This window comes from Argopecten irradians, chromosome 4, assembly GCF_041381155.1.
Source record: "Argopecten irradians isolate NY chromosome 4, Ai_NY, whole genome shotgun sequence".
NCBI classification, from domain to species: Eukaryota; Metazoa; Mollusca; class Bivalvia; order Pectinida; family Pectinidae; genus Argopecten; species Argopecten irradians.
Window position 1 is genome coordinate 40,247,300 of NC_091137.1, and position 15,752 is coordinate 40,263,051.

General features: G+C 36.4%; 1 protein-coding gene across 1 annotated transcript in view; it reads right to left on the reverse strand.

Annotated features, from left to right (window-relative positions):
• The window catches only part of LOC138321652 (aspartyl aminopeptidase-like), a 16,400-nt gene continuing 648 nt past the window's right edge, over positions 1-15,752 (reverse strand). Inside the window, exons 2-15 of the mRNA XM_069265479.1 lie at positions 12,560-12,638; positions 12,130-12,218; positions 11,512-11,625; positions 11,014-11,139; positions 8,464-8,588; positions 7,927-8,014; positions 7,271-7,378; positions 6,419-6,496; positions 5,988-6,068; positions 5,181-5,338; positions 2,672-2,711; positions 2,200-2,301; positions 1,829-1,996; positions 1-1,615 (exon numbers count right to left, since the gene is read on the reverse strand). Of these exons, the coding sequence (XP_069121580.1) occupies positions 1,568-1,615; positions 1,829-1,996; positions 2,200-2,301; positions 2,672-2,711; positions 5,181-5,338; positions 5,988-6,068; positions 6,419-6,496; positions 7,271-7,378; positions 7,927-8,014; positions 8,464-8,588; positions 11,014-11,139; positions 11,512-11,625; positions 12,130-12,218; positions 12,560-12,638 (1,404 nt within the window). The 3' untranslated portion in view covers positions 1-1,567. The remainder of the gene's footprint in view (positions 1,616-1,828; positions 1,997-2,199; positions 2,302-2,671; positions 2,712-5,180; positions 5,339-5,987; positions 6,069-6,418; positions 6,497-7,270; positions 7,379-7,926; positions 8,015-8,463; positions 8,589-11,013; positions 11,140-11,511; positions 11,626-12,129; positions 12,219-12,559; positions 12,639-15,752) is intronic.

Sequence of the window (15,752 nt, forward strand, 5' to 3'; positions counted from 1 at the left end):
TTACATACTTCTAATAAATACATTTATCTATGAAGCGTAACCAAGAAGAGAACAATACATTATGCATTGATACATGATCTTTCTTTATATGTCAATTCTAGAATAAACTTTTGGTTGAAATTGACGACATCATTGATTTCATTATTGTCCTAACTGTCACCAACGTCTGGATTTCTTTTAACATCGCCTGTAATAATAATCACCCATTAAACATACAAACATTTTTAACACAATAAGAGCATGGACTATCATATTTTGTTCTTTAATGTTATAAATATCCTGCTGAAACTATTTTCATTGATTTTCATTTTCATCAAGAAATTTTATAATTTGACCACATGCATAAAATAAGAAAATTGTTATGCACACATATTGATTGAATGATAATCTTATACTAATGAAGGTTTATTAGAATTGACTAGCATTATAATGTATCGATGGTAGATTATATTATTGGACAATGGAATGTGTATATAATTGTCATTATTTTAACTGAAGTATCTATATATAAAACAGTATTTTAATAGATTCGTGGACAATGTTTTTTGCTGAATTTCATATATTCGAAAAATTATTAATATTTCCCCTGATATTATCTGTTTGGACTCACTGACTTTGAACTATTGAGACATAAAGTATGGCCCCTGTGACTACATCTCTAGCTTCTAGTTTTCACAAAATTTCTTCGATAAATCATCAAAGTTGAACTATGTGTATTTTCTAACACAAAATGTTACTATAATTCAGCTGTGAAAAGGGCATGCTACTATCAGTTTATCTGTAAATACTGTGTTATCTTAGGATTGCACAAAATATAGCATTATAATATTAAAGATGCTCCACCGCCAACAGAGCATAAATGATGCTCATCATTTGAACAATAATTGGTGTTTAATAAAGTATATATATATGTCTAACTACCAAAAAAAAAAAAAGTAAAATCATTAATTTTGCTTTTGGTGCATGCGCAGTCAGAACTTCATTCTACATAAAACATAGTACCGCAAAATTTTTTGGGATGCAATTTATTAATTTCAATATTTTCAGAACATAGTTATCACAGAATTTTTTCGGGATGCAATTTATTAATTTCAATAATTTCATCTTCAAGTAAAATTAGAAACTCAAACTTTTCAATGGTGGTAATGGTGTAAAGTAAGTACATTTTGTAACTTTTGTAACTGAAGAAAAATATTGAATCATCTACTCCTATATAACATTTGTCAGTGGTGGAACATCTTTAAGCTTCACATAATAGTTCTGTATATAAATGAAATCACAGATATTTCAACTTGTTATCAGCATCCATGTACACACATCCATGTAGACCTTAATCACTTAACACAGTGATGAGACAAAAATTATCATCCTAATATTAATTCTGGTGATTTCAATTAGAAAAAAAACACACACATGGTAGAAAATAAATATAAAATACATAGAAAATGTTCCTTTGATAGTCATATCACAGGTACAAATATCACCAAACTAATTTTAGTGTGGAGTAGTTAAGATCCCTTGATCATGTTTGCTGCCTGAATGTTGGCCGTAATCCGACAGGACAGAATTACATGTTCATTGAGGCAAAAACCCGAGGATAGTTCTCAAAGAATCCCTGAAAGTAGAAAGGTGAAATATTATAACGAAAGTTAATTTCATGAATACATCTTTAAATTCAGCAATATTGCATCAAAACATTTTATAATTTTTTAATTTACTTTTTAACTTATTTTTTTTTTCATGGGAATACCAATCAATTGGTCTATTTTGGGTGGAAAATCAACCATTTTGTATTGCAACTGAATATCAGTGAGGATTGAAAACTAACCTGGAATAGCTGGATACCCTGGTGGATACTTGATGTACAACACATCTCACGGATGGAGTGCATGCTGAGCTGAGGTGCCCCGATATCAATGGTCGGCATTCCGAGTTTGGCAGACATGATTGGTCCAATGGTAGAACCACATGGAGAGTCGTTCTTCACGACAAAGTCCTATCAAAATAGAACAAGTATCCACTACAGAAAACAAAAAACAAAATGACACCAAGAGGCTGAGAGACAGTACATATACTGGGTTTCTAAAGCATTTTTCTGGTTACTCAGTCATAAATTATAATTGCCTTGCTCATTTCGAGAGTCATACATCACAATATTGATTATCTCTTAGGACGTCTGTCTAGATATTATCCACTGACCTGTAGCGGTACTCCGGCAGTCTTCGCTACCTCTCTCAGAATAGCGGTGGTGATGGCTGTTGTAGCATAGCGCTGGTTAGCGTTAAACTTAACCACATATCCCTGGTTAAAATAAAACACAAAAATTGTAATATTAGTTATAGCAATAGTCAGCATTAAACGTCTTAACCACTTGTCTCTGCTTAAAACAAAATACAGAAAATATGTTGGTTTTCTTCTGACATTAATAGCAAAGATCTAGATATTGATAAGACAAAAACTGAACACTTTCATCAAATATATAACTTCAAATCTATTAGTATGAAATTGACATTTTGTCCGTCAATATTAATTAAAATTTCATCTGTCGATAAGCAATGAATTAACAATGTTTCCTAATTATGTGAAGTTCTGTGGTGTAGGAAAGCTGTTGGTAGAATAACTACTTGACCAATTTAATTAAATGCAAAAGAGGAAGTAATAGTATCCTCACCTTATGTAGTCCAGGCTGATGGTTACTCTCATGCTTTTCGCTGAAATCATTAAAGTGTTTTTTTTTTTTTTTTAACAATTAGCGTTTAATGTTAATAGTATTTGAAAAACAGATTGAATGCTTTTAAATATTAAACATCACAAACTTCATTCTTCACTCATAGCAACATGGAAACTGCTGTTGGGGTTTAAAATGCTTATAGGTCTGTCTTCAAGGAATACACTGACCTGAGTGTAAGGGTTTGGCTCTTGTCAGCATAAAGCTTGGGGAATGCTGTTCAGCCAAAAACTTCTTTAAGGACAAGAGGCCCAGAGGGCCTGTATCGCTCACCTGGTTTGTAATGCCAAGTAATGTTCTGAATACAGGTTCATTGTTTCTTTTCTGAAGGAATTTTAATATTAACCTCAAAATCCCCTATTGGGCCCCACCCCTCCTGCCCCCAGGGGGTCAGAGCCAAAATTTACACAAGTTCTGTTCCCTTTCCCCCAAGGATGTTTATGGCCAAATTTGGTCACAATCCAAGCAAAACTCTTAGACAAGTAACAATTTATAGGATTTACCTCTATTTCCCCTATTGGGCCCCACCCGTCCTTCCCCCGGAGGGCCAGAGCCAAAATTTATACAAGTTCTGTTCCCCTTCCAAAAAGGATGTTTGTCGCCAAATTTGGTTACATTCCATGCAGAACTCTATGACTAGTAGCGATTTAAAGGATTTACCTCTATTTCCCCTATTGGGCCCCATCCGTCCTTCCCCCGGGAGCCAGAGCCAAAATTTATACAAGTTCTGTTCCCCTTCCAAAAAGGATGTTTGTGGCCAAATTTGGTTACATTCCATTCAGTACTCTATGACTAGTAGCGATTTAAAGGATTTACCTCTATTTCCCCTATTGTTCCCCACCCCTCCTGCCCCCGGGGGATCAGAGCCAAAATTTATACAAGTTCTGTTCCCCTTCTCCCAAGGATGTTTGTGGCCAAATTTGGTTACAATCCATGCAGAACTCTAGGACAAGTAGCGATTTATAGGATTTACCTCTATTTCCCCTATTGGGCCCCCCCCCCCAGCCCCCGGGGACCAGAGCCAAAATTTATACAAGTTCAGTTCCCCTTCCAAAAGGATATTTCTGGCCAAATTTGGTTACATTCCATGCAGAACTCTATGACTAGTAACGATTTAAAGGATTTACCTCTATTTCCCCTATTGGGCCCCACCCCTCCTGCCCCGGGGGACCAGAGCCAAAATTTATACAAGTTCTGTTCCCCTTCCCCCAAGGATGTTTGTGGCCAAATTTGGTTACATTCCATTCAGTACTCTATGACTAGTAGCGATTTAAAGGATTTACCTCTATTTCCCCTATTGGGCCCCGCCCCTCCTGCCCCCGGGGGACCAGAGCCAAAATTTATACAAGTTCTGTTCCCCTTCCCCCAAGGATGTTTGTGGCCAAATTTGGTTACATTCCATTCAGAACTCTATGACTAGTAGCGATTTAAAGGATTTACCTCTATTTCCCCTATTGGGCCCCGCCCCTCCGGCCCCCGGGAGGTCAGAGCCAAAATTTATACAAGTTCTGTTTCCCCTTCCCCAAGGATGTTTGTGGCCAAATTTGGTTACAATCCATGAAGAACTCTATGACTAGTAGCGATTTATAGGATTTACCTCTATTTCCCCTATTGGGCCCCGCCCCTCCAGCCCCCAGGGGGTCAGAGCCAAAATTTATACAAGTTCTGTGCCCCCTCCCCCAAGGATGTTTGTGGCCAAATTTGGTTACAATCCATGCAGAACTCTATGACAAGTAGTAAGGAAATGTTGACGGACGGACGGACGACGGACGACGCGCCATGACATAAGCTCACCGGCCCTTCGGGCCAGGTGAGCTAAAAATATAAGAATGGTATTGATGTTATATTTTGTAAGCAATATTACTGATAGTATGTGTATTATATGTGTAACAGTGTTTTGTATGTGGTTGCATGTGAGTATAATTGTTTATGACTTATATAAATTCTCCCAGATTTCTCTCTATCCCTACCTGTCTAGATTTCATTAAATCCTGCCACAAATCTTTGGTTTGTTTAGTTTTACCTCCTATTAACAGCCAGGGTCATGTAAGGACGTGCCAGGTTTGTTGGTGGAGGAAAGCCGGAGTACCCGGAGAATAACCACAGGCCAGCGGTCAGTACCTGGCAACTGCCCCACATGGGATTCGAACCCGCATCCCAGAGGTGGAGGGCTTGTGATAATATAAAAATGCCACAAATCTGGTTCTGTCTCAAACTTTCATTTCCATGTAGAGTCTGTTGTTTCATATTTCCCAGAATAGTCTGTTTCATATTTGTCTGTGAATTGTGTTTTTGCTGGCATATTTGTGAATTGTGTTTTTGCTTGCATATTTGTATTTGTTCATCTATATACGGTACATCTGCAAAAATAGTTGATAAACCTTCGCATTAGAATTCTATTGGACACCCCGGTTCATCTTTTAATGATAAAAGATTTTCAGAGCTGACTCACGCATAATTTGGATGAACTGCATGGGCTTGATCAACGCTCATCATGTACGACTTGGGCATAGATTCCTCAAACGCTGTGGTACTGCCGCCGGCACTCAGACGACGGAGAACAAGTTCCTGTAGTGTGGAAGCTGCTCCCTGAGCACTCTGGGACCCCACCTAAAATACAACATGTATAAAGTCTAAAAACAGGCGTTTTGTTAACTTAAGTAATACAAAGGTTAAGAATTTTTGCTTTGTTTATACAAATTACCTTGAACTCACGTTTCAGCTCACAGAGTCATAGCCGTAACAATGGGGTTAATTCATGTATCCTAGATACCCAATAACGTTTGTGCAGTACTAGTATCGCCAGTGGCAATGGAACATAACTCTTGTACTGTTTCAGCTGAAATGACTCTAGCGAAGGATATCATCTTTTAGTGTCATTCCATCACCCAATAGAAATAATAGTCCCGCACAAACATTATCAGATCTCAAATGTTACTCCAATTAGTCCTACTTAAATCTTTATTCTCTCTTCTCTAGAACTAAAGTAGCTTGGGAAATTGAAAGGTAAAGGGCCAGCTCTTTTTCCTGTCTTGATTCCTTCTGTTCACCAGATGCAAAGAAAAATTACTATTAGAGTGCAGCAGATAGTTTAGATTATATATGCTTTTTATATTCATTTGCTTAAAATCTTACAAATCTTTTATGGCCAGATCTAAAATCATAAGTTCCAATATTTCTACAGAATTAAATCTACAGAGATTTTAAATGCACTACGAGGGTTATATGATATTACTCATATTAGATGTGGGGATCTTACCTCTTCATTGTCAAACAGGCAGATCAGACGAATGTTTGGATCACTGTCCAGGCTGTTTCCCTTACACGACTCAATCAAAGCCTGAAAAAATATCATATCTCGTAAAGCACAGTTAATTACTGGAAAGCTCATCACAAAATGTACCTTGTAACATTTTTATATTTCAGATAGACAATTCTGATTATAGTTTATTTCAGATAATTCTACCTTGTAAAAGTTTTATATTTCAGATGGACAATTCTGATAATAGTTTATTTCAGATAATTCTACCTTGTAAGAGTTTTATATTTCAGATAGGCAATTCTGATTATAGTTTATTTCAGATAATTTAACTACAGTAATAGATTACCAGGTATGTATTTAAGATTAATTGGTTAACTGCTTATTTGTGGTAATTTTGATAACAGCTTATTTCAGAAAATTCTTGTTACCTCAGTGGCACAGTAAGCATTCAGAAGATTGTCCAATCTTGGGGCAAAGATAAACTCTTCAAGAACTCCACCAATAGCCTGTACAAATGTAAGTACATTAATTCCAACATCACTAAATTTCTTAAAATATCACTTAAAATTATAAAACCATATTCCATCACATATAAAATATTTCTTTTATCATCTGGGTTTCTTTCCACAAACAACAACTACTGTAGCTTATACATGATGCACATAACATATGGCAAGTCATACATAAAATTTAATTCCTGTGAATTAAGGCAATACTGCTATTTACTACAGAAACCAATAACTTATTTCATATTCCTATGATTCTATATAAACCAACATCGATCAGCCGTAACATTTAACAATATACAGAAATGATGATATTACAATAGATAGACTAATTATATTCAAGGATTTATAAGTGAGAAGGGTTCGTGACTGTCTCTTTACATTACTAAACACCACGCCAGACGCCTATGAACCGGGAACAAAAACCATTTTTCACAACAAATACTTCTCTTATCGAGTCAAACAAAACACCAATGTAAAGTTTATTAAATTTCACAACCTTTATTACTTGCTTTAAGGACGGAATATTTAGAGGACATGTCTTAAACTTTTGTCAAAAAAATATGACAGCTCATGAAATGACGACCAGCATCAGAAAGTAAGACGGTAACGCTGACGCTGCGCCGGCGGATATCGAAGGAAAATCAGTCGTCGCCCAATGTCACTGTCAGTGCACAAACACAAAAGCTCCTGCCTGGTACTTCCCCAAAACCCAGTGTGACTTATCCTTCTCATATACGTCCTTGTTATACTAAATGTCTCTATAGTACTTACTGCTGGTTGTGTATCAGCCACACAGAGTTCAAAGTCTAGCATCTGTTCTGGCTGTATCCTGAGTTCATCACAGATTAACTTCACCAGTAACGGCTGATGTTTGAGGCACTGTATAAACAAATATTATAACATCACATAATGTAATTCATCTGTTGCTTTAGTGAATAAGCATATAATATCTTTCAAATGTCAATAGTATCCCATGACTATTGATATTGGAGATGACAAGATATCTGAAATCAGAGATGGCAAAATTATATGTTTGTAGTCTAATTCTTATATGACTTTGAATGTTTCCAAAAATATATCTCAATTATAACCTAATTTTACTCTGTATTTGCATTTCACAGTCATCTATCCTTATAGGTAGGCATGGATTGTTATGTCATAGTTTCTGGGTGCATACTGTCATATTTTTCATAGAAAACATTGTGATTTTTGCTAACAAAACAATGATGTTACAATAGGAACCTACTAGCAAGAGCAGATAACTCAGTAAAATGACAAAGTCAGAATATGGCTTCATACAACATTTACATAAAATCAGAACAGTGATCTTCCATCATCGATTACAGAAATTCTGATATCTTAAACAGTAACAGAAATTAAAATTTCTAAACAAGTATCAGAATGATTAATAGACTGCTGGTACTTACCTGTGGTGTGAAGCCAGGAACATTTGTGTCTGGTATCCCAGTATCTCCCTGGAGTTCTGCCTGTATAGATGTAGCCAGGACGGGGCACCTACACAACAATTCATCCATTTAAAGTCTCTCTTAGGTTATATTTGAGCCAAGCCAAGTTTTTTCTTTAATTTAGCTGCTAAACTATCAGCTACAGTAACTTTCTTTTGGTACACAATACTGTTTTACCTTAATAAGTATGAAATTCTAATTCATTAATAAATAAATAAAGAGATAGACAAGTTACACAGATTGACAGTTGGAAGGAAGGACAACATAAAATTCCTGTTCTCTTGCTTCCATCCAATACTTGTCTCCACTTGTAGATTACAGTGTTCTACGTACATACATTACAGACTTCATGTTGTATTGTAAGCCACTAATGTATATATATACTGTAGACTTTATTGTTAAGTACGTAGATATTAACTTGTAACATGAAATACGCCTGGTGAACTACGAAATATATCATAAACTTTATTGTGAGCTACATACAAACTCCAGACTTACACATGAGTTTCCTTGTTGGGACCAAACTTCTCATTATGGTCCCTCATGAGATGGATACAGATGTTAGGTACACGGAGGATAGGGCGCTCAATGTGGAGGAGGCAGTGTTCAATCTTATCCTGGTTCTGTTTTAATATAAAGTTAGTGTTACAATACAGATGTTAGGTACACGGAGGATAGGGCGCTCAATGTGGAGGAGGCAGTGTTCAAACTTATCCTGGTTCTGTTTTAATATAAAGTTAGTGTTACAATACAGATGTTAGGTACACGGAGGATAGAGCGCTCAATGTGGAGGAGGCGGTGTTCAATCTTATCCTGGTTCTGTTTTAATATAAAGTTAGCGTTACAATACAGATGTTAGGTACACGGAGGATAGGACACTCAATGTGGAGGAGGCGGTGTTCAATCTTATCCTGGTTCTGTTTTAATATAAAGTTAGCGTTACAATACAGATGTTAGGTACACGGAGGATAGGGCGCTCAATGTGGAGGAGGCAGTGTTCAATCTTATCCTGGTTCTGTTTTAATATAAAGTTAGCGTTACAATACAGATGTTAGGTACACGGAGGATAGGACGCTCAATGTGGAGGAGGCGGTGTTCAATCTTATCCTGGTTCTGTTTTAATATAAAGTTAGTGTTACAATACAGATGTTAGGTACACGGAGGATAGGGCGCTCAATGTGGAGGAGGCGGTGTTCAATCTTATCCTGGTTCTGTTTTAATATAAAGTTAGTGTTACAATACAGATGTTAGGTACACGGAGGATAGGGCGCTCAATGTGGAGGAGGCGGTGTTCAATCTTATCCTGGTTCTGTTTTAATATAAAGTTAGCGTTACAATACAGATGTTAGGTACACGGAGGATAGGGCGCTCAATGTGGAGGAGGCGGTGTTCTATCTTATCCTGGTTCTGTTTTAATATAAAGTTAGCGTTACAATACAGATGTTAGGTACACGGAGGATAGGGCGCTCAATGTGGAGGAGGCAGTGTTCAATCTTATCCTGGTTCTGTTTTAATATAAAGTTAGCGTTACAATACAGATGTTAGGTACACGGAGGATAGGGCGCTCAATGTGGAGGAGGCGGTGTTCAATCTATCCTGGTTCTGTTTTAATATAAAGTTAGCGTTACAATACAGATGTTAGGTACACGGAGGATAGGGCGCTCAATGTGGAGGAGGCGGTGTTCAATCTTATCCTGGTTCTGTTTTAATATAAAGTTAGCGTTACAATACAGATGTTAGGTACACGGAGGATAGGGCGCTCAATGTGGAGGAGGCGGTGTTCAATCTTATCCTGGTTCTGTTTTAATATAAAGTTAGCGTTACAATACAGATGTTAGGTACACGGAGGATAGGACGCTCAATGTGGAGGAGGCGGTGTTCAATCTTATCCTGGTTCTGTTTTAATATAAAGTTAGCGTTACAATACAGATGTTAGGTACACGGAGGATAGGGCGCTCAATGTGGAGGAGGCGGTGTTCAATCTTATCCTGGTTCTGTTTTAATATAAAGTTAGCGTTACAATACAGATGTTAGGTACACGGAGGATAGGGCGCTCAATGTGGAGGAGGCGGTGTTCAATCTTATCCTGGTTCTGTTTTAATATAAAGTTTAGCGTTACAATACAGATGTTAGGTACACGGAGGATAGGGCGCTCAATGTGGAGGAGGCGGTGTTCAATCTTATCCTGGTTCTGTTTTAATATAAAGTTAGCGTTACAATACAGATGTTAGGTACACGGAGGATAGGACGCTCAATGTGGAGGAGGCGTGTTCAATCTTATCCTGGTTCTGTTTTAATATAAAGTTAGCGTTACAATACAGATGTTAGGTACACGGAGGATAGGGCGCTCAATGTGGAGGAGGCAGTGTTCAATCTTATCCTGGTTCTGTTTTAATATAAAGTTAGCGTTACAATACAGATGTTAGGTACACGGAGGATAGGGCGCTCAATGTGGAGGAGGCGGTGTTCAATCTTATCCTGGTTCTGTTTTAATATAAAGTTAGCGTTACAATACAGATGTTAGGTACACGGAGGATAGGGCGCTCAATGTGGAGGAGGCAGTGTTCAATCTTATCCTGGTTCTGTTTTAATATAAAGTTAGCGTTACAATACAGATGTTAGGTACACGGAGGATAGGGCGCTCAATGTGGAGGAGGCGGTGTTCAATCTTATCCTGGTTCTGTTTTAATATAAAGTTAGCGTTACAATACAGATGTTAGGTACACGGAGGATAGGGCGCTCAATGTGGAGGAGGCGGTGTTCAATCTTATCCTGGTTCTGTTTTATTTTAATACAGTAAATTATAGTAATATATTAATCAGACTAAAATTAGCAAATTAGCAATTCTAACAAAAAGACATTATATTAAATCTGCATGTCAGGTCTTGAAGAGTAATGAGTGATACTGCATTCCCCTCAGATCGAATATAATGTATATCTTATCTTATAGTTTGTATTTTAAAGAATAATATTTCATATCACTCACATTCAATTTAAAATGATATGTATACACAGGAGCTGTGAACAGTTCATGGCCAGGAGACATACCTTCACGAGTACACGTCCGGCTACGGTCAAGTCTCGGTCAAACCACGTATGCCAGATGCCTCCCCCGTAACACTCCACACCCACCATCTGGTATCCCACCTTGTTCTTCTTGGAGTCAGGCTTCACCTGAGAAACGGATCATATTCAATGTCGAATGGCATGCTCACACAATCAAAAGAACTCCTTCAAAATACACTTTACATTATTATTTACAGTTCCAAGACAACCACTATTCCATTTCAAACAAGTTTGTTAAATGATGTTAGAAAAATGCAAACCTAAAGTTTTAGAGTTAAACAATGGCACATTTAATTAATAATCATTGAAAAGTTGATATCAATATAAATATTGGTCTTTATAATTCTAAATTAACTGCAGACTTTCAAACATTTTCTATTACAGTTATACCAAAATCACATTGTGATCCTCAACAATATGAACCTATCTGAGTCCTTATAGTCAGATACTGCTATGTTATAATTCCCTTTGTTATTTTACCTTGAGACAGGGGCTGTCTGTGTGAGCCCCAACTACACTAAACCCATTTCCTGGCTTAAACTGTCCACCAACAGCAAATGCAATGATAGTCGACTTGTTCCTGGTCAGAAAATACTGCAAAACAGTTTTCGGTAAAACATAAATTTTCTTAATCATTCATATCAAATCATAAACATATAGTCAAACCTCTTTATGTCTAACCCAATGTTGGAAGCCTATTGTGTCACAAACAAAAGAGCGACAACTTGTAGTTTTCTGATGATGCCACTATATACAACCAAATGTTGCATTAAACTAATATAACATTTGTTTTGAAAGGGAAGCTATCTGTGATATATAATAAAATAATTTCTATATAATATATGTAACCAACGTAACAACCCTGCTCTCCCCACTAATTTTTTTTCACAAAATTGGATAGGGTACCTTTTACCTCATTTTGGAAGGAAAATTACTGTAAAGATGGGATGATTTCCAGAAAGAGAATGTACATTATTATGCAGGATTTGTCTATATCATGAAATGAAATAATTGCCGCTCAAAGAAAATTTGCTGTCCCCATCCAATGTATTAGATTATGGAAAAACATGAATCTAAGTCTGTTAGATAACTTATTACCTTTTGTAGTGGTTTAATATCCCATGCTTGAGTTTCCTTCAGTTCTTGGAAGCCAGCACTCACCAACTTCTTGGCCACCTCATCTACAGCTGTTAATGCAAATGTCGGTAAATAGGCGAATGAAAAAGGAAACCAACTGAATATCCTATTACATGTATATCAAGTTCTGTTAAATAATGTGCAAAACCTTAATTAGGAACATAAGAGTACACATGCAATATTGCTAGAAACTAATCACTGTGAATCCAAACACAGATATACACAAATGTACATGTATACAATATTTCTAGTAAGTAAGAACTCCCAATAACAAATCAAATTGACACAACATTGTGCTGCATATAGACCAAATGACATTCCCATATAGGTTGGTTCACAGTTCGTGTACATTATACATTTGATATTTAGTAATGAACATATTAAAGTCTACCATGGAAAGGTGACGGACTCTTGTTGATGTAGTTGATGAATTGCTTTGCTGCACCCAAAACGGTTTCCTTGGAAGCTGCCTGTAAAAATAAAACATTGTTTATTTCTTTATATTGTTTAAACAGTACATTGTATAATTTGAAAGCATATCAATTAATGCTTTATCTGTCGTCTTTAACAACAGTCTTCCAAATAAGCAGAAGTCAATTACCGTATTCAACCCAATAAGCGCCCATGCCCCTATAAGCGCCCCTCCCAATTTTGAGGCCTTTATTTCAATTGCCCAGGCCTTAGTAAAGACCCAAACCTGTACAGATTTGCAATAATTCCGTCTTATTAGAACTTTTTCAATTTTTAAACGCCCTGGGCGCTTATTGGGTCGAATACGGTATATACATGTACATGTACCAGGCCCAGAGGGATCTTGGCGCTTACTATTGAATGATCTATGTCAGTCAAAGGAACGAGGGATCCTTTCTCTACTTTTCCCTTCTTTCCTTCTTCCTTTGAAGCGTGAAAGTCAACCTAGCGGCAAAAACTTTTATCAATGATCAAAATCGAAGATGATCAACTGCTGACCATGTTCTCTTCTAATAAGATATGCATCACTACATATTAGGTGAATCTACATATGAAACTAATTTGAAAAGAAAACCTTCAAAGTATTGTTATATATTAAGTTTGAGATAAATTAATCCTTCTACATCAGTACTTTCTGAGGGTAGCAATGATATGTTTCAGGGCTTGAATTTCAGGCTGTTTTACTTGCTTTTTGCAAGTAGATATACCAGAATAGCAAGTGAAAAAAATATGCACTTGCTTATTTTAGCAAGTGGTTTTTATCAGGGACAACTGTAAAAATGGCATAATGATTGTGAAAAATTGTTGTAATGGAAAAAATGGGGGCCCAGTTCTTACAGTAAAGTTATTGATATTTATTATGTACTTACACACCTCACATCATCATGCAAAAATAAAGGATTTTATATATAACATAACTGTAATTTTAATACGGATATTAATTATAAGTAAAAAATATATTTTAGCAAGTAAAAAATTATGGCACTTGCTATTTTTAGCAAGTGGTAAAAAATGTAAAATTCGAGCCCTGTATTTCAATTATCAAAATACCTGTCAGCTATCTTTTTTCCAATTGGTCCCTTAATCCAATATGCATAACAATGCACCCAAGCAAAACTCCTATGGAGGGATTTCAGAAAGATCTGATAAATAGCAATAACAAACTTCAATTGTCAAAACCAAAGATGGATGCTTGTCAGCAATCTGGTTTTTTTTTCTGATCAGTCCCAAAATGCAATATGCATAACTAGAAAACCTAACCAACATCTGAAATTTACAAAGATCCATTCAACACTTTCTGAACAAGACGCCAAAAGGGCCTGTATCACCTAGTTTGCTGTGCCAAGTAATATTCTTAATACAGAACGCTATGATTAGTAGTGATTTAAAGGATGTACAGTACTTATATTTCCCCTATGGGACCCCATCTCCTTCTACCTCACTGGTCATAGCCAAGATTTATACCAAAGAATGCACAGATGCTTGATGTTCTGTCAATATTATAAGGGCGCAGCGCCCAAAGTGCGAAACACTTCTAAGGTAACAGATACACGAAAATATAAGAAAACACACAATCTTCAAAATTCAATCCTACACACTGACAGCTTCAGTTTGCGGCCGACATTTTTCCTTACATATGGGGAGGTTGTGTGTTGCTCCGGTACTGTTCTCCCCAGTATATATATATTTAACTAATGCAAATGCATAACAGGGGTAATTAAACATTTTTTAAAATTATTATTTTTTAAATAATAATAATAACACTTTGAAAATTAAAAGCTATAGAATGCAGTCAAAATATCCACTAAGGCGAAGATAAACACAAGGAATCATGACGTCACATAACGTCAACAAATGGCGCAAAATCATAGGATTCGCATACGCTGCACTCCAGGCCTTGAATGGACACAGAGAAATCCGAATCTTTGAGTTCATTTCTTTGAGTTTATGCTAGACAATTATTACATCATATACTTCTATAGTTTAAAGTGTGTCCTTTTATTTCTAAATTATGTCTTCTAGGTGAAATAGAAAATAAAATAAACAAGTAGAGCTTTGCTCTTCCTATGACGTGCATGATTCATATTGAAACATCTGGCTGCGCATTATAGGTGGTATGTTTATAAGGGTGCAGCGCACATGAAAATATAAAAAAAATACAATCTTTAAAATTCAATCCTACACACTGAAAGCTTCAGTTTGCGGCCGCCATTTTTTTACCCAATGTAAAAAACGGAATATCTGTTACGGAAATAAAAATTTCTTCTTTCTCTTTTGTGGATTTCCTTCTCAAATGGGGGTTTAGGGACAAGGATAGAGTGAGATAAATGAATAAAAAAAAAATAAACAGAAAATTCAGCTGCGTTATTTCCATACATTAAACTTTTTAACATTGCATAATTAATGGTTACTGAAACATCTGGCTGCGCCCTTTAAGGCCTTGCCTTCAGTCATATTATATTTATGCTATTGACAGAATGTCAAGCTCCTGTGTTTATACAATTTCTGTTCATCTTTTCCCCAAGAATGTTTCTGGCGAAATTTGGTTACAATCTATGCAGAACTCTATGACTAGTAGCGGTTAAAAGGAAATGTTGACAGATAGATCAACAGCCAGGCAGATGACAGACGAACATTGGATGCTGCGCCATGACAAAATTTAAAGCTCACCATGCAGCCCTTTGGGCCAGGTGAGCTAAAAATAAAACGGATATCAAACATGAAAATTGTGTCCAGTCATTACTGACAGTGGATTTAAATCTGTAATTTGATCATGGTTTTCTACATGCTATAAAAACAAAATCAGGATATCAAAACGAAAGTGTAACTATGGCAACTTAAATCATTCAAGTGGCACCATACTTCTCAACTCAACTTTTGTTCTTCTAAAAGAGAAGTCTTCAGAAGATCTTCCACCTCATAAATGAAGCAGAAGAGCTACCAATCAAGTGAACGAAAGTTGTATATTCTAGAAGTAGTAAAGGGCAAATCGAGTTAGGCTCATATGACAGACATTGAGACAATGACAAGATAAGGCAATGGTCACGAGATTGTTGATAAAAATAAGGGATTACAGTATATCTTCTCTCAGTCAATATGCAGCCCTTTGGGCC